The 19,624-nt window shown below is 36.3% G+C and overlaps 1 protein-coding gene and 1 long non-coding RNA gene across 3 annotated transcripts in view; one reads left to right on the forward strand and one right to left on the reverse strand.

Moving 5' to 3' along the window:
* The first annotated feature begins 351 nt into the window (after window positions 1-351).
* The window catches only part of UBQLN1 (ubiquilin 1), a 41,323-nt gene continuing 22,050 nt past the window's right edge, over window positions 352-19,624 (forward strand). For both annotated transcript variants that reach the window (XM_006209255.3, XM_006209256.3), the window contains exons 1-2: window positions 352-1,009; window positions 17,727-17,878. In XM_006209255.3, the coding sequence (XP_006209317.2) occupies window positions 830-1,009; window positions 17,727-17,878 (332 nt within the window). In that variant the 5' untranslated portion in view covers window positions 352-829. The remainder of the gene's footprint in view (window positions 1,010-17,726; window positions 17,879-19,624) is intronic.
* Window positions 7,963-19,147, reverse strand: LOC140695978 (uncharacterized). Its single transcript, XR_012071852.1, has 3 exons — window positions 19,001-19,147; window positions 12,224-12,349; window positions 7,963-8,032 (listed from the first exon to the last, which is right to left on the reverse strand). It is a non-coding gene; the product is annotated as an uncharacterized lncRNA (long non-coding RNA).

Raw genomic sequence — 19,624 nt, forward strand, 5'->3', positions numbered from 1 at the left:
CTCCGCGCACCGAACAGTAAGATCAAACGTTCAAAATCTTCCAAGCAGGCAGTCTAAGCATATTTAAATATCGGGGGGTACTTGTTCCAGACCCACCTCCCAGGGAGGTGCGCGGAGCACGCACAGGCCCGGCGGCCGTGGCGAGGGAGGGGGCGCACCGCCACCGCGGGGTGTGAGGTGAAAGGGTGGGGGGGCGGGGAACTACCTGGCCCGCCAGCGCGCAAGCGCACTTCCGACCGCAGCGCCCAGTGGTCGAGCCTCCTTTCCAGTAATTTCGCTAGCCGTGACGTCATCTCCGTGCGCCCTCACAGTGCCTCCCAGAACCAACAAATTTATTTTTTGATAAAAAGAAACGAGCTGACCTCTTCCGCCCCGCTTTGCTCTTAGTCATTCACTCTGAATGCGCCTACACTTTGAGCAATGGAGCGGGAGAGGGAAAGAGAAGCTGCCACAGCTCGAAGAAGCGCCGGCCAGGAATGACTCGGCGTCGTCGCCAGCTGCGTTACCCGGCGTGCCCCGCGCGGCGCCGGCGGAGAGACGTGGGGGGAGGGGCGGGGAGGAGGAAGCGGCGGCGGCGGCTGCGGATGTCGCTGCGACCGAGCGGCGTCTGAACACACGGCGGCTGCCGGGCGCCCGAGGCGGGCCTGCGCCGCAGCCCACGCGGATCTCCGCGGCCCCTCGTCCGCTAGGGAGGCCCCGCGCTCGCTGTCACTGAGGCGGCGTGCCCCACATTCTTCACTGCCCGGGCCGGCCGGCTCTGGCGTCGCCTGGCTCCCCCTTGCTCGCCCGCTCCCTCCTGCGCGCCTGAGTCACCGCCGCCGCCGCCGCCATGGCCGAGAATGCTGAAAGCGGCGGCCCTCCGAGCTCCCAGGACAGCGCCGCCGCGGCCGAAGGTGCCGGCGCCCCTGCGGCCGCTGCCTCCGCGGAGCCTAAGATCATGAAAGTCACCGTGAAGACCCCGAAGGAGAAGGAAGAGTTCGCAGTGCCCGAGAATAGCTCCGTCCAGCAGGTGAGGGCCGCCCTGGGTTCGGGGCGGGGTGGGGATGGCGGCAGGTCCTCTGCCCGCGGCGGGAGGAGACGGCTCTGCAAGGACCTGCGAGGAGGGGGTCGTCCCCGGCAGTGCCGTAGGCCTTTCTCCCGGGTCTTATCCCCAATTAGATCACAGCCAGGTTCGTGGGTTTGCTCCTGGGGACACCACAGAGCTTTGTGGCGGGGCCGCGCGGCCTGTTTGTGGGACGCGCCGACACTGCGTCCCTCGGCGCCTTCCTCCTGTTCCGGGGTCCGCCGACCCCCGGCCTCCTCCCCCAGTTCCCCGCCCCCAGCCGCCTCCCTCCGACTGCTCACAAAGGAAAACGACCCGCCGCCTGGCTCAGGGCGGGGTGGAGGCTGGGCTGGGCGAGGGTTCGCCTTAGTCTAGTCTGCGGTTTTGTCTTATGAATTAAAAAAAAGGGGGGGGGGGTACTCATTGTTTCACCTGCTTGCGGGTTTAGGCAGATTTGGTGGGGTGAAGAGCACGTGTACATTTAGTTCTGCGTTTTGACTGCTAGAAATCTTTCTCACCTTCCCATCTTTAAAGAAGAAATCGACTGTGACGTAGAAATTGCTTTCAGCAAATTTTAAGTAATAGTACTAGGCTTAAGGAGAAAGGTGGATGATTTCCATTGAAAACTTGCTGGTTTTGTTTTTTTTAAAGTATATTTGTCATCCTTTAGACGCCAGTCATTGGAGAGGTTTTTGTTTGATTTTAAAAGGATAGCTACGTTGTTCAGGTGTTAGCGGTTGCAGTCGGTTAAAAGAACGAAATTAGTTAATGGAGAACATTAACAGATGATTTACCGCTTAAAATCTTTTCAGGAATGCAAATTTTACAGTTAATTGAGAATTTTGAAGAATTTAACAGATTGTTTTAGTTAATTGTTGGTTATGTGCTCCAGGATATTTTTCCATAATTACTGAATTGATCTCTCACGATCTCAGACAACGAACAGTTTATGAAGAAGTAAGAATTCCTGAAATGTACATATACGTTTCTCTAGGAACCATAAATGGGGTATTGGTTTATGTAAATCAAAAGGTGATGTGTTTTGTCAAGTAGTAGAGTGTGTAGCATCAGGTGAGGAACTTTGACCACCTATTGAATCAACATTTTTTTTGGTCTGTCAATTCTGTAAAATTTTTCCTTAACCCTTTTATATTTTCCAACATACAGGAAAATTGAAATAATTATGCAGTGAACACTCGTGACCACCCATATTTGGCATCTTGCTGTGTTTGCTCTATCCCATAGTTAATCATTTATCAGTCAGTTTTATTTTTTGGATGCATTTCTAAGTAAGTTGCAAATATTAGTACATTACACTTAAAAAGCACTTCAGCAATGTGCATATCATCAACTTGAGTTTAATTTTTTAAGGAAAATTTGACATGCAGTGAAATGCGTACGATTGCCATTCCATGAGTTTTCACAAGTACACACCTGTGTAATCCAAAGCCTTTTTGGGTTGTCAAACTTTATAATCAACTAGAAAGTTCCCTCTTGCCCTTTCCTAGTCATTTCAGTCACACTGTCACTCACACTCACTTTTTTTCCTCCATGAGCTCATTTTACTTATTCTAAAATTTCACAAAAATGGTATTATATGATATGTACTCTTCTGTGTAAGGCTTTTTCAGTTGGCTTAGTGTTTTTGAGATTCATTATTGCTGTGCATTGTAAGTAGTTCCTTTTCATTGCTGTGTTGTCTTCCATTGTATGAATATACTATCATAATCTATCCATTTTCCTGTTGAGGGTCATCTAGGGGTCCAGTTAGTTGCTATTAACACTCTTGTACAAATCTTCTTCTTAGACAAATGCTTTTATCTCTCATGTTAAATAACTAGAAGTGGAATGACTGGGTCATAGGTAGCTGTAGATTTAGTTTCTTAAGGAAGTATGTACTTGTGCCATTTTATAATCCTACTGACAATGCAGGAGAGTTCCTGTTGCTCCACATTCCTACTACCATTTGATAATAGCAGTCTTTTTTATCTTAGTTATTGTAATGGGTGTGTCATATTAACTTTTGAAGCCCTTAGATATTTTAGAATCCCTAATTCTGGTTTCCACCATCCTGGCTGCTTTCAGCATTTTACTGTAAAAGATTAGAAAGTCAGTATTTTATAAATAAAGTTCTTTTACATCAGTTTATGATGTTACATTTGTGAAGATTTTTAAACTTTTTGTGATGGTGAATTTTAATTTCAGGATCCATGGAAGTTTTAGTTTTACTCCTCTGTAACCAAAATAAAATTTTAATAGATAAAATGAAATCCTTTTTTCTGTAGCAACTTTTTCACATGGCAGTCGAATTTTTATTTTGATAAATACTTTCTGTTCAAACAGAAAACATAAATATTGAAGTTCATCACTACATCAAGAATCTGAAGACAAGTTGAACTACTTGTGGGCTCTGTTAAGGAATGTACATACAGAAAAATGTACAAGAATAAGAAAAGCAGTTTTCACATGTTTTGTAAAATTCCACTTGAAGCACAAAAAAAGATACATCATTTTATAATGTAAAATTTTTCTCTGAATTTTTACAGGTTTACACTATTTGCTACAGATTAAAATTTGACATCAAAATAAACTTAAGGACATTATGATGTCATGGAAAATGTTTAGTAAAAAATTGGAAGGTATTTGGGCCTGAAATTTTTTATCTAATCTTAGAGGTAAAGAGTTACCTACAAAAGGATAATGTTGAAGGTTTAGGCTTTCTATCAGGCAAATCCCATTTTCTGTAATTAAAAATCTCTTTCATTAAGTGTTTTCTATATAATGTAAATTCTCCTAATATGTTATACTGAAGTAATATTTATGAATATGTTCTAACAGTTAATTGGATGAAATTATATTAAGTCTCTTGGGTCAGCTGTAAAAGTTGTAAGGTGGTTATTAATTTTTCTGTTTTCTCCTCGGTTTCTGAGTATATAAACAGGTAGAAACAGGATACTTTAATACAATTGATATTTAATAAATTTTAACTTGTTTGAAGATAATAAAGCTTATACTTTTTTGAAATTAAAATGAAATTTTTCATTGAGCACTCAGTCAATTGAGTAATGTTTAAATATCTACCTAAGGGTGGTTAGAATGTAAACTTCACTGTATATGTTCCAAGGCAGTTTCATTAATAAGAATTTTCATAGTATAAGTAAATAGGTTAAAAAATAGGTAATGGCATAAGATCCCTATGTATGAGATTGTTTTCTAATAATTATTCACGATTTGCTATCAGGAAACAGGATTTCTCAGTGTCAACAAGAAGTCCAGAAGAATGTTTTTTGTGTGTGATTAAAATTAGTGCAGAAACTGGAAGGGTACTACCCTATACTAACTTCTAACTAGCTTGTTCTGGGATTTTGTAACTCTCTTAGACTGTAGTATACGATTTAAAAATACAGTTACCTGGACTATTCAGGCAGTGTATGTTCTCATTTTAGAAAATGTCTTGTTGCTTGAAACTTTTAGAAAAATATTAACATACTTAAACATAATGTAAGTGCTGTGTTAAATAGAATTGAACCTTTCCTTGATAAGGGAAATTGCTGTGCCTTAGTGTCATTATCACAAACATCATTTGAAATTATACTTTAGAGTGTGAATCTAGAACTCCTGACCACCGCGGTGCCTCCATTCACATCTGACTGTTGAACACTTGAAATGTGGTTGCACTGATTTCAGATGTTCTGTAAGGGTGAAATACATGCCAGATTTAGAAAACTTGTGACTGATTTCTTTTACTTAGTATGTTTTCAAGGTTTATCCATGTTGTAGCGTGTATCAGTACTTCCTTTTTATTGCTAAATAATACTCCACTGTATGGGTATATACCGCATTTTATTTCTTCATTTATCAGTTGAGGGACATTTGGGTTGTTTCTACTTTTTGACTATTATGAATAATGCCTCTGTGGATACTTATACGAGTTTTTGTGTGGACATATGTATTCGTATTTCTTGAGTGAATGCCTATGAGGGGAATTACTGGGTCATGTGATAGGTCTATATTTAACTTTTTGAAGAACTGCCAAACTGTTTTCCAAAACATCTTTACCATTTTTTATTCCCACCAGCAGTACGTGAGGATTCCAGTTACTCTCCATTCTCTGTGACACTTGTTATTGTCCATCTTTGATTATAGCCTTCCTAGTTGCTATGAAGTGGTATCTCATTGTGATTACTTGGCTTTTTTACTCAAGCAGCAGTTCTCAGTGTTATCTAGGGGTGGGGGTCTCCAGGATCCTTCTAGGAGGATCATGAGATCAAAACTACTTCCTCCTTGGTCACTTGGCTCTTGCCTTAAAGAGTTTTTAGTTGCTTGACTGGTTAATTACATTTTTTCCCCTGCGTCAGCAGTTTATGCAATTTGTTCTTGCTACCTGGAATGCCTCCTGCTCTTTGCCCATTCCTTTTCTCCCTTAAATCTTAGTGCAAAAGGTCTCTGTTAAAGAAGCATCCCTGATTGTCCAGAGTAGGTTGGGATTCCATGTTGTACTGTTTCATAGCATCGTGATTTTGATTGTAATTCATTATAATTTAAAGTCTATGTGATTATTTGATTAATGCTTATTTCTTCTGTGATTGTTCACTGTTGTGTTACCAGAGCCTAGCACGTAGTTTAGGCTCAGTAAGTATTTACAAATGAATATAGACCGTATGCATGATAATGTGTAATTAATAATCACTACCAGTTTTTCAGTCTTTACTGAATGCAAGTATGGTTGTCCCTTGGTATCTGCAGAGTATTAGTACCAGAATGGGTACTAGAATGGGTACCAGAATCCACAGATGCTCAAATCTCAAAGTTGCCCCTCTGCCTTTGTGGATTTGGACAGCTGACATAATAAGTAGTCTCATGGCTTCCTGCTCTCCTCTTGCAGTTTCATTTTTAATTGCTCTCCCCTTAGGTCACCACTCTTGACTCCCTCAGGATATTCACACTTGCTTCTGGTTACTGAAACAATTCTTCTAGAACAGCCTTTCATTTCTTAGCTGAGGATCTTTATCTGAATCACAGAACACAGAAAGTGATTTTGAATGACTATGCATTTTTCTTAAAGATGGATCACAGCTAACATAATTTTAAATGCATAGGAGAGACGTTAACTCTTTACAGTTGGTGTGCTGGTAAATGTTTATCAACTAGTTCTTCAGGAAAAACAGCACTGATTTGTAGTGTTTGCTGATTTCCATGATATAAATACCTCTTGCCATGGAAGATTGATTGATTGGTTGATTGATTGATAAGCTTATTTATTACCATGGAAGATTTTAAGTTACTCATAATAAACTGGTTTACACAATTACTGAAAATGTAGCAGTCTGAGCTGGTAAGAGCCATTGCTTAACAGTGGATGACTTAAGGCCAGTGTCAGCAAGCCATAGTGGGCCAAATCCAGCATGCCCATTCTCTTTATGTACCATCTGTGCTTTCAGAACAGGTCATATGGCCACAGAGCTGAAAATACTTAACTCTCTAGCCCTCTACGTAAAGTTTGTTGACCCTGCCTTAGGGCATTCAGGCTTACTGTTCTAGATCTTATCACACAGTTCCTCAAAACCCTTCTAATTGGAAAATTTTACTATGACTTAGGTTTTAACAATGTGTCCAATAGACATAATGCAGGCCACATATGCAATTTAAATTTTCTCATAGCCACTTAAATAAAATTAATTTTTTAACATAGTCAGTATTCATACCATAGAATTTTATTATCTTAACCATTTTTGAGTGTACTGTTCAGTCACATTTAATACATTTATATTGTCGTGCAGCCATCACCACCATCCATCTCCAGAACTCTTTTCCTCTTTAAAAAACTGAAACCCTGTATTTGTTACACAGTAACTCCCCAGTATCCTGCCAGCCTCTGGCAACAACCATCCTGCTTTTTGTCTCTCTGAATTTGACTATTCTAGGTATCTTGTAAAAGTGGAATCGTAGTATTTGTGCTTTTGTGACTAGCTTATTTCACTTAGCATAATGTTCCCAAGTTTCATCCATGTTGTAGCATGTGTCAGAATTTCTTCCCTGTTTTTTTCCCGAGATAATTCAGTAGTCTCCCATTTTCTCAACATTATCCAAAGTCAGGTGTTTCACATCAGTGGATTCTCTAGCTAATTGAAGTTCATCCCTCCATGAGCACCAAAATTGTTTTCCATCCTACAGATAATAATTTTTTATAATGCTGAGTTACTGGTGCAAATATCAACTGCTGTTCTGCAATACAGAGATATAGATCCAGACTCTCAAGGTATTCCATATTTGTTTTTTTACCAAACTATCAGTTCTGTTCTTGACAGTATACATTACCTTCCTCCTAAATTTGCTATTTTTAACCTGGAGAGGAAGATGCAAATAAGTAATTAAGACTTAGAAATGCTGTCCTGAAATGAGTAAGATTTTGTATATGAACTTTTACGATACCAGTCTCAGCAGTTCAGGGCCCACTTCACTTATTTCCCATTCTTGATTGTTTTGGGGAGGAAAATCTCTCACACACATACATACACACGCATGCGTGTGCACACACACACACACACACACGGTTGATGGGGAAGAAGGGGAAACAAAGCATTATTGTATTAGGAAGGAATGTTCTTGAGGCATGCAGACCTGAATTCATACCTTAGTTTTGCCACTTAGTAGTTTTACCTGTCTTAGCCTCGATTTCCTTATCAGTAAAATTGAGATGATATTTATTCTGTAGGGCTAATGGAACAATGGAACAAAACATGTATGTAAGTTGCCTGGGCATAGTACTCACACTCAGGCAAACACCCCAGTATTGCCAGCCTAACTGTGAGTATAAACTCTGAATTATAAACATCTTTAAAAAATTGAGTTAATCTGATTTTAAGCTAGCTAAAAGAAACAATCATCCTTTACAAATATCCCACAAACCAAACTTGCCTTTAAACAGCCAGTCTCTGCTCCTTTCTATTAAATATCCCCAGGAAGAAAAACAGAAAAATCTTGCTGGCTCTTTAAAAAAAAAAAAAAAAAAGCTCTGAAGATTGAAATATACACATTAACTTCATTTCCTGCAGCAGAACCATGTGTTAATAGCATTTAGCAAGAATTTTCTAAATAATTGTCTGAGTAATACAGTGCATTCAAACATTTGCTATTTCAGCGTTTTAAGTAGCAAGTCCCTTAAGAGTGTCTATCTTTTAATCAGTTTCTTATTCAGTACTGCTAATACCTTTTGAAAAAAAATCCATATTCAACAAATCATACTATGCAGTAGTTCAGCTAGTTATCATTCTCCAAATGCCTAATGTTTGAGTAACCTTAAAGTACCCTCATTAAGAAAACCCTGCATAAATCTTAACACGGAGATGTTGAAGTATAAGAAATAACCATAAAGACATAAGCAGCTATGTGGGAAAAGGGCACCTTCTTATAAATATAACACTTAATAGTCATAAATGTTACAGTACATTATCAATAAAACGTTTATTTTGAAGAGTTTCTATGATCTAAATCTAACAAAGTATAACAAACTAAATGTTTCACTTCCACATGCTAGCAAACCCTTTAAGCGTCCTTCTACTGCAAAAAATCAGGACTCAATTCACTGGCAAACAATAGTGTACAGGAGGAAAGAAACCGATACAAGTAAAGTATATAAACTCTGAGCTAGATACTTTCATATATTACCTCATGAAATCTTCCAAACAATCTAGTTAAGCAGGTATTATATCACATGTTAAAAATGTGGCCAGTGAGGCTCAGAGGAGTAAAGCACTTTGCCTGAAGTCAGATCTCTCAAATTCCAGATTCTTGCTCTCTCCAAAATGCAGACCACGTTTCAGTACACCTAAGTTAATCAATAATGCCAACATCCTTTCCCCCTTCTTCAAAATATTAATTTAAAAAAATACACAAATAATCAATAAATACTAGTGGAAAGAGTTAGCTCTACATATGCCAATATGGAAAGATTGCAAAGATACAAATTAAAAGTAGTAAGGTAAAGAAAAGTGGGTAATGATCCACCTGCTTAACAGGAATAGAAAATAATATATGGGTAAGTACGTAAAACAGATAGATACAAACTAAGATTAATGCTGAGTGGGGCCTCCTTTTTGTTTCATACTTTTCTGCATCATCGAAATTTCCTAAAGTAGTAGCATGCATACTATGTTTAATTTTCTTTGCAGTCTTGATTTTTAAAACTAGTAAGGGCACACACATCCTTTATAAAAACTGGAGAGAGCTTTAAAGTCTATAAAAAAAATTTTAACGGAAGGCAGTTTACCCAAGTCTAGAAATCTGTATACCAGTTACCTAACTAGTAAACCAGGCAGTCTATGTTATGTTTATAGGACATCACACTTTACCATAATGGCATAAATTACCTGGAAGAAAACAGTTAAGATTTTCTGATAATGAAAATATTTGCAAAATAGAGACACACATTTATACATTTTATTCATTCCAATAATCAATGAAATCTGTTTTGTATGCTAACTCAGTTTTGCATCAAACAAATTTGGAGATGCCAACTTTAGTCTCAAGAAACTCTCAGTCCTAATTTTAACGGGTTTTTTTTTTTTAAAGTGGAAGCTGCTCACACAAAACAACTAAAATAATGCCATTAGACATTTAAACTAATAAGCATCCCTTTTCTAAGTAAACCACATTGTTAAAATATTCCTTAGTAAGTTCTAAATATTGCAAATAAGTCTTTAAAACACTGTTCATTCACTAAATACTTGCATTACTCAGTATGTGCCAAGTGCAGTACTAGGCAGGTACCATGGGGTTAAAAGGTAAGCAAAACAGCCCCTTTGTAAATTATTACACTATGGGGTAGGGAGGATAAAATGCATATAATCACAAAATGGTATGAGAGGTTACAATCATTGATCTGATTTAAAGTGTGAAACCAATCAGTCTCTGATGAACTAACATTTAAATAAACCTAAAGGCTGAAAAGCCAACCAGAGAAAAGTCAAAGCAACTTTGAGCAGTGGTTAGGTGTGGGCTCCAAAGATAGTCACTGGATTTGAATCTAGGCTCCACCTATTTAATAGGTATATAAATTTAATCACATTATTAATCTAAGTCCATTTCTTGACTTTAAAAAAGAGATAATAGTACTTTAATCATAAAGTTGTGAAACATAAAAAAAGATACTGCATTATGCCTTGATAAGCCTGGACTGATTACTATTATGTTACTGTCATTACCAGCATTGGCAAAAGCCCAAAGAGGAAAAGAACTAGTAAGTGACAGTTGGGGGGGGAACGACTTGAAAGTGGCTGAAATACAGTGACTGAAGTGGGAGAGGTAAGTAGGGAACAAAGCATGAAGACTTTATGAGCTGTGCCATCAAATTCCAAAGTATCTAGCCACATGGGGCTAGTTCCAGTTGAGATATGCTGTGAATGTAAAATACCAGATCTTGAAGCCCTAGTATTAAAAAAAGTAAAATATCTAAATTTTTGTATCAGTTACATGTTGAAATATTTAAGTATACTAGGTTAACAAAACATTAAAATTATAATATCCAAAAGATAGAAGCAACCCAGGTGAACACTGAGAGCTAAATGGATAAATAAAATGGGGTATATACATATATGTACTACAGAAGGTTGTTTTGTAAATGCTAGGTTGACTTCAAATCATTACTTACTTTGAGGTTTGTTAAAATTTTAATTCTTAACGGTTTTTGAGAAAGCATCTAGTAATTCTCAGTTTTCAACTTTTCTGGCCAGTTGGTTATTACTGTAGGTTGTCAGTGCAAGACCAGAGTAGGAAAAATACATTTATGACAAATATGGGTCCTTAGAAGCCCATTTCATTATGGATTTTTCATTTTGAGTTAGTGGAGGCCACATGGGCTTAACGACAAAAATAAATGTATCTAGGTAGTCTAGAAATACCTAAAAGAAATTAAAAAAATCTTTCATTTCCGGTTACAGTTCTTTCCTAGATAGATGGGAACATTTTATGTAATTTGGTGCAGTAAGTTCTATGTTTCTACAGAGCAGTAGTGTCTCTGGACTGCCTCTGTCTAAAGCTGCTTTGAGAATTTTTAAGATTGCTAATTGCTTTTTTGTTCTAAGTCAGTACTACTTAGCTTCTAATTTTTTTCTTGTGTTCAGTAAAAGTGTAGTAGATAAAACAGGTACGGAAGCAAAGTTCAAATGTTAGAGATCAGATTTTTGGAAAATTTGAAGCCAGTGTAAATGAACCATTTTCCTCTTCCCTTTTTTAGAATGCAGAATAGAAGTTTAAGCATGTATGAAGTATGTGCAGAATTTTTGGCTCTTCTGCAAAAGTATAACATTGTTTTAATTGATCATATTTGGATCAATTGTATAAAATGCAGCTTATTTGAGAAGGTCTAGTATATCTGTTTGATATGGTACAATTAAAATTAAGATTCATTCATTTTTGTTTCGAATGGAGTAGCAGGCAGCTGAATTTAGAGTTGTTTTAATCCCTTGGTTTTTGTTAGTTAACACGTTTTGGATAATTTACTCAGAATAAATCAATATTACTTTAGTCTGTTTGGGAGTGGTTCTGATACTGAAATTGTTTGACATTGGTTGTTTGAAATTCAAAATTTATTTTTATAAAAAGACTTGAATTATAATGGGTAGGTGATAATTTTGCTCTGTACAGTACTAGAAGTATAGCTGTACCCTGTGTGTTATAATGCTTTCCAGCTTTTACCATGAAATGCTGTAAACTCATACTTTTAAATTGCCTTAGATGCCCCTCAAAACCGTGAGTTCCATGAGGCTGGAGGATTCTAGTATCTATCAATCATGTGAATTTTCAACAATGTTGTAATTTTGTAGGAGAAAGTGATTTCTTATGGGCCTGTCGGACTTTGGTTTCTTGAGGTTTTGTTTGAGGATTGAATGAGATAACATAATATGGCTGTGGTGTCCGACACAGTGGAGCTGCTTAATAAACTAATGATTAATGTCGATGCTTTTTGAACTGTGTGCAGTGGGATCTTACTTCTTTACATGTAGGACACTATAGAGAAGCCCTTAGTCTGTCCAGAAAGCCCAGCTACCCTTCAATAGTAACATTGACAACCGATGGTTAGGAGGATTCCAGACTGTAAATATTACTAAGGGCCCAACTTAACTATTCACTATTGTTCTGTAAGCTTTTGAGGTTGTGCCTTCTTTAGATATCATGTCTTACCTGTCTGTGTTAGATATGATGCTCATGGATGACCATCTCTTATTCTCGCATGATCATCTCTGTTGTGGTTTCCCTGGTCTGCTCCCTAAAACTAGGTTATCTGTATCCCAGTTCCTTTCAGATGACCTGCCGAAGACAAGGTAAATGCTAGCTCTCTGGCTAGTTGAGTCATTTGAAATTGGATGTTCAGGAAAGTTGGTCATCTATGTTTTGACTTCCTGCTGTTTCTTATGTGTAGGGCATTCACAGTCAACTTTCAGACTATTTTTATTGAAGTGTAATACAGAAGAAAGCACACATAAATGTACAGCTTCATTTATTAGCACAAAAGTAAAGGAGTAGAATCTCATCAACTCTCAACTCCCCAGAAGTCACCTTGTGATCCCTTGCAATCACCACCACCTCCCAAAGGTACCTGTCACTATTCTCACTTTTCATACCATGGTTTTTGCCCCTTCCCACTTTAACTTGTGTTAATGAAATAACAGTTTTTCTTCATTTGTGATTTACTGCTTTTGCTTTGCATCAATGGCTGCAGTTCATTTGTTGTCACCGTGTGGAATAGTCTACTGATTATGAATATATCACAGTTTGTTCTGTAATTGAGCATGTTTGTGTTGTTTTAAGTTTTTGGGTAATATCAAAGTTTGAACTTCCTTGAACATGTCTTTTGATGTACTTGATGTATAATTTATTAGATAAATCTCAAAAGTGGAATTGCTGAGTATAAGCATATATTCAGCTTCTACTGTGAAATGTTTTTCCAAAATACACAAATTTGTACTTTCACTACTTGTAATATATGTGGGTTCCAGTTGCTCCACATCCTCTGCAGCACTGTAATATTCTTTATAATGGACCATTCAGTGGATGTGTCACTGGTTTTAATTTGAAGTTACCTGATTTTTATTTATTAGGATGGACTCTTTCCTGTGTTTATTGGCCATTTAGATTTCACTTTTGTGAAGTTCCTATTTCAGTCTCTTGGCCAGTTTTCAGCTGGGTTTTGTCTTGCTGGTTTGCGGGCTCTCTGTATAAAAAATCTGTATTCAAGCTCTCTGTTGGTTTTTGGTATTGAAGATATTTTTCTCTGTGTTGCTTATTACTTTTTTTACTCTGCTAATGATGGTTCAATTTATTGTGCTTTTTTATGGTTAAATCTTTTTGTGTTTTGTTTAGTAAATCTTTTCCAGTTGAACTAATACTTTATTGATTTATCTTTCAGGTGCTGTTTAATTGCATGGGTTAAATTTGCATGTGGTTAGAGTACATACTCCCTAAGATTTAAACTTTATGAAATATGTTGACTTGCCTTATAGCCCAGCATATGATATAATTATGTAAATGTACTGAATAAGAATGCTATTCTCTCTAGTTATTGGGTGCAGTATTCTGTACATGCTAGTTAAGTCATCAGTTAATTGAGTTCAAATCTTTTATATTTGTACCTTTCTTTCAAACCTGTTTTATTCTATCAGTTACTGAGGTAAATGTGCTAAAATATTTACTGTACTTCTGGATTAGTCTGTTTTTCTCTCTGTAGTTCTGTTTAATTTTTGCTTTATGTACATTGAAGCTTTGTTATGAACATACACATTCGAAGTTTTATCTTCTTATGAATTGAACACTTTATAATGTTAAAGCATTCTAGTTTTTGTATTGATGCTTGCTTTGTTGATTAGCCTCACAAACTTTTTTTGGTTAGTTTTCGCAAGGACTGTCTTTACCCATTCTTTTTATTTTCAACCTTTCTTTTTCTTAGTTGTTTAGGTGTATCTTTTTTAAGCAGCATGAAATTGGGTTTTTAAAACCAGTCTGGCAGATTTTGTCTTTTTAGCATATAGTCTGATATGTAATCACTGACACATTTAGTTTACATTTACCATTATACTATTTGATTTGTTTTTGCTGTCTATTCTAGGCTGCTTTTTGTTGTTGTTTCTGTTCCTTTAAAATTTTTTTTTTCATTTTTATTTTTTTATGAGGGGACATAAATAGGTTTTATTTATTTAACAGGGATATTGGCAATTAAACCCAGGACCTTGTGCATGCTAGACATATATATTTTATCACTGAGCTATACCCTCCTCCTCCATGCTGCTTTTTTACTCTTTGAATTATTTTGTATTATTTGAATTACCCCTTCTGTTAGGTTGGTAGATGAATGATGATTATACTCTTGTTTTAGTAGTTATCCTAGAGATTATCGTATATGTCTTATAAAATGTCTTTAACAAGTACTTGTACTTCTTTCCATTGAATGCAAGGACCCTTAGAACAACTGAACTCTGTTTACTAGCCTGTGGATTACACTTAACCTCCCTCTCTGCCTTCTTTCCTCCCAACACAAAACATTGTTATTAATGCTTTATAAAATCAGTTTTTATTTTGATTTATTATTTATACTTTTTTATGTCTTTGTCTAGGAGAGGATCATTTTCTTCTGTCTGAGGAACACATTAACATTTCCTTTAGTCTGTGTATGCTGGGTAACAGATTCTTTCCATTTTTGTGTGTCTGAAAATGTCTCTTTTTATTTCATTTTGAGGGATTTTGCACTGGATATAAAAGTTTAGGTTGCCAGTTACTCTTCCTCCTTTAAATTTTTTTCCTAATTTTAAAAATTATGGGTAATTTCAAATATACAGAAAGTAGAGATAACAGTAAGTTAGCCCCCCATGAATCTTTCGCCGAGCTTTGACAATTAATCTTAGAGCCAGTCTTGTTTCAAATAAATGTATCCTTAAGGTCCCTCTGCGTTCTTCATTATTTTGATGCATCAACATCTTTTAACTATCGGGAATGCAGATCAAAAGTACTTCACATCTACTAGGATGGCTGTAATTTTTTAAAAATCAGATAATAAGTGTCGGTGAGGATGTGGAGAGATTGGAACCCTTACACATTGCTGGTAGGAAAATACAGTGGTGTAGCTACTTAGGATAACACTCTGGTAGTTTCTCAAATGATTAAACTGAGAGTTACCATATGACCCAGTAATTCTCTATTAGGTTTATACCTAAGAGAAATGAAAACATATGGTCATGTAAAAACTTGTACATGAATCTTTATGGCAGCATCATTTATAATGGCCCAAAGGTAGAAACAACACAAATGTCCTTGAATTGATGAATAAAATGTTGTATATCTATACAAAAGAATATAATTTGGCCACGAACAGGGATGAGGTATTGATACATGTGACAACCTGGATGGACCTTGAAAAGATGTTAAGTAAAAGAAGCCAGTCACAGAGACCGCATATTATATGATTGCACTTATGTGAAATGTCCAGTATAGGCAAATCTGTTTGACAGAAAGTAGATTAGTGGTTTCTCATGGTTTGGAGTGTTGGGGGGATAGGGAAGTGATAGGTAAAGGATACTGGTTTCTTTTTGAGAAGATGAAAATTTTTAAAATTGATTGTGGTGCTGGTTGCACATGTCTAAACATACTAAAAACTGTTGTACACTTTAAATGAGCAAATTGTATGTGAGTTGTATGTCTATTTAGGATAAGGAAATCTTGTTTCAGTGGGGATTTGAAAGAATGTTAAGAGTAGATGTGTCATCAGTCTAGCATCTTACCTTTAAATCCTAAATGTGCTAAAATGCTATATATTTGTATGTTAGACAATTAAATTACTTATTTCAAAGAAAAATAAAAAATACGGCACAACAACAACAACAAAGATTACTTATTTCTGAATGACATCTGAGGGATATCAAGGATTCTGAAAAGGGTTTCTTCGTTTAAGGTTAAGAAACACACAATTAATCTGTCTAGATTGGTTCTTGAAGTCAGATCTAGGTTTGAAATGTAACCTGGCAAGTTTATTACCTGTGTCACTGTGTGAGGAGGAGGACGTATTCAACCTCTCTGTTGTTTCTGTATCTGAAATGTATTAACAGCCGTCTCCTTCAGTTATTGAGGATTAAAAGAGCTGACATAGTGATATTTACTGACCACTACCTGTGGTGCCGAACGCTTGCATTTTACGTACATTTTCATTAGTCCTCACAAAACCATGTGCTCTGCTGCTTGTTACTTTATTCTTATTTCTAATAGCTAGAAATAAGATTAGATTAGAAATCATTTCTAATAACAGGAGAGCATAACAGTAAGTCATGATTTGGTTTAATCTCTCTAGAGTACTGTGCTAATGTTGTTTAAAAAAGATTTTTCTAGTTACTTGGAAATTGTTTATTTTAGATAAAAGGTTTATATGTCATATTTTTAAGTAAAGGAAGGAAAGTTCAGATGGAAAATCTTGAAAATATTTACCACAGTATAATTTCACATTATCTTTATGATTTTTTTTTTAAAGAAAACCAGTTGCTTACATTGAGTGTTGTAACTTGATTACGGAAAATTTCATTTATACATAAAGGTAGAATTTCGTGAACTTTCAAAAGCACCTGTCATTTTTGACAATGATTGACATATGGCATGTCTTGTTTTATATTTATATCCCTTTACCTCACCCCTCCTGTCCCTGCAAGGTTTTCTGAAATCTCAAATGTCGTTTAATGTGTCTTTCCACTTACTGTGACAACCAGAAATACCCCCCAGCACCCTTTATTTCCAAAACATTGCTTTGGCGATAGTGCGTGATTAATTGAGACCCACTTCTGTGGGGCATTGGGGTAGAGTGGTTTAAGATGTGGTTCTTTTCTGAATTCCTTGACCCACCGTGAGGTTTACTCACTTGGACAGTGGAGTAAAACCTAAGTATACAGGTTTTGATGAAGGTTTGAGAAACACTGATCTAGCATAGAGTAAAGCTTTTCTTACAGAATGACACTGTCTTCTCTTGTCTGTTTTTGCCTGTTATTCTCATTCCTGGGGAGCCTTTCTTCAGATCTTCCTGGCTATTTCCCAATTGGTTTTCACTGGGAAACTTTCTCTAACTGCCCTTTGTGCTTCCTCTGTACTTTGTGGTTTATTTGACTGACTCTTCCATTGGACTGCACTCCTTCAGGGAAAGATTTTTGCTTTCTGTCTTTATATGTGCATAATATTGCTTGTTAATAAATGTTGAATGAAAGAGATGTGGAGGAAAGTCAGTATAATAGGCCAAGAATATGAGGTTGGCTTTCTCTATATTCAAGTAGAAAAGAGCAGGACTGGAGATGGAAATCTGAGGAAAAAGTTATTGTAAACTTGGTGAGAACTATGTGTGGCTTGAACAACATCTAGCACCATTGATATAAAAAGAATAAGGCTATGACAAATGCATTATGCAGCCTTAGCAGTAGATTGAATATAGGATATGTGCACCTTTAATTAAACGTTTGTGTTAGAGATAGGTGAAATGGTAATACTTATTTTCAACTAAGATCAAGATATGGATGCAGGATGTGTCTTTTAGTGTTTGAATTCTTGCAATATGTATATTAGGGGCTTCTTGGTACTATATTGGGTACTTTCTTCTAGAAACTAGACTAAACGGTGTTTTGCAAACACCTGTAATTCATATTTATTTTATTTTTATCTTACTTAGTTCAAAGAAGAAATCTCTAAGCGTTTCAAATCACATACTGACCAACTTGTGTTGATATTTGCTGGAAAAATTTTAAAAGATCAAGATACTTTGAGTCAGCATGGAATTCATGATGGACTTACTGTTCACCTTGTCATCAAAACACAAAACAGGTATGTTTTTAGAAGACATTTAGCTTTAAACTGAATAAATGTTTATATTTCTCTTTTAAAAATAACCAGTCTTGGCTTTAGATAACTTTCTGTCATTAATATTTAAATGGGTTAAAATTCATTTATTTGCTGTTGTTGATAGCAGATGTCTTTAAAAAAACCAATGTGATTCAGTAATGCTGATGCTTACACATGTGATATTTTAGAAAGGTCATCTTTATTGAACTATTGAATTTTTTAATTACAGAACAAGCACATTAATACATAATTAGGTATGGTTTTTGTTTTAGGGAGATTTTTGGATAAAGATCAGAGTGACTTACCTCCTTGGCAAGCCGCAAAATCAGTAACTATATTTTATTAAATCTAAGGCACTATTCAATTTTTAAGAGGCATCCTTCTTTTGTGTCCCACTAAGAAAAAATATTGCCAGTTAAATTAGTATATTTTCTTTTCACTTAAAATTATTTTATGCTTAAAGAGCTCCAAGAGCTCCTTTAGGCTTATTTGGATATAGTATCTTATCAACTCTGTGCATGCATACAAAGAAAATATGCATGAATAAATATTTAAAGCCTTCCTAACCCTACTTCACTTTGAGTCTCATTCTTTTGAATTGCCTTTTGACTTAGTAATCAGTGTCCATATTTTTCCTAATGGGATGAAACTGTTCTGTCAAGAGTGTAAGTGGTGCAGCATTTCTTAGGAGTGCTACAGTATTTTCTTCAGGAGTTTGTTCCCAGCTATTGACACCCATTCTGCAAATTTTTATGCTGGTTTTCCTCCAACAGTGAAATTTGCTTCACTGATACAAAATTCATTCCCTGTGTTCCTGTTTCTGTGCTTTTCTATATATATAGTATCCTCATTTTGGTACCAATTAATGGTTTAATCTTCCTGAAGACACTTTATGTGGTAATTAAACATAGGATGTCTCATGTAACAGTGTACTTAGTCACTCAGTTGAAATCATACAAAACACATGTGTGCAGGCGTGGCCATTGATGCCTGGCTCTCAGCAATTGTAAGAAAGATCTATTATAGAAATGGTAAAATGAAAAAAAAATGCATCTTTGAATCAGTGAAAGAAACAGTTATTTGAGTGAGATAAACAACTCTTACCTGGTGTCAGATGGAAGGGGTTTCCAATAAAGTCTCCTTGTTTTTTACTTAAAGATAACATTAAATCATACTCAGTTGTTACTTTTATTGATTTCTCAGCCTTCTTTTTTTATTTTTTACTTTTAATAATTTTAGGTTTTGAGTAAAACTGCCTCCTAACCCTCAGGAGCTTAAAGGGGATGTAGATAAAAAGCTGCTTATATAGTCAAGCTTTGTAATTGTGACTAGTCATTGATTCTCTTCTGTGAGGTGACCTGTCTCCCTCTATATAATCAGTATGATTGAAAGTAATGAAGTATTTATATACATTACACTCAAGGAGAGGCAGTTGAAGTATAATTTGGATTTTGTGAGGTTTTACTATCTATGTTTCTTTCTTTTTTTTTTTAAATTTTTTTCAGATGATTTTTTATTATAGGTTGTAACAAGATATTGAATATAGTTCTTTGTGCTATACAGTAAACACATGTTGCTTATCTATTTTAAGTATAGTAGTTTGTATCTATTAATCCCATAATCTTACTTTGTCTCTCCATACCCTCTCCTTCTCCTCTTTGGTAACCATAAGTTTGCTTTCTATGTCTATGAGTCTCTTTCTGTTTTGTATATAGATTCATTTGTATT

Source organism: Vicugna pacos, chromosome 4, assembly GCF_048564905.1.
Source record: "Vicugna pacos chromosome 4, VicPac4, whole genome shotgun sequence".
Lineage (NCBI taxonomy): Eukaryota > Metazoa > Chordata > Mammalia > Artiodactyla > Camelidae > Vicugna > Vicugna pacos.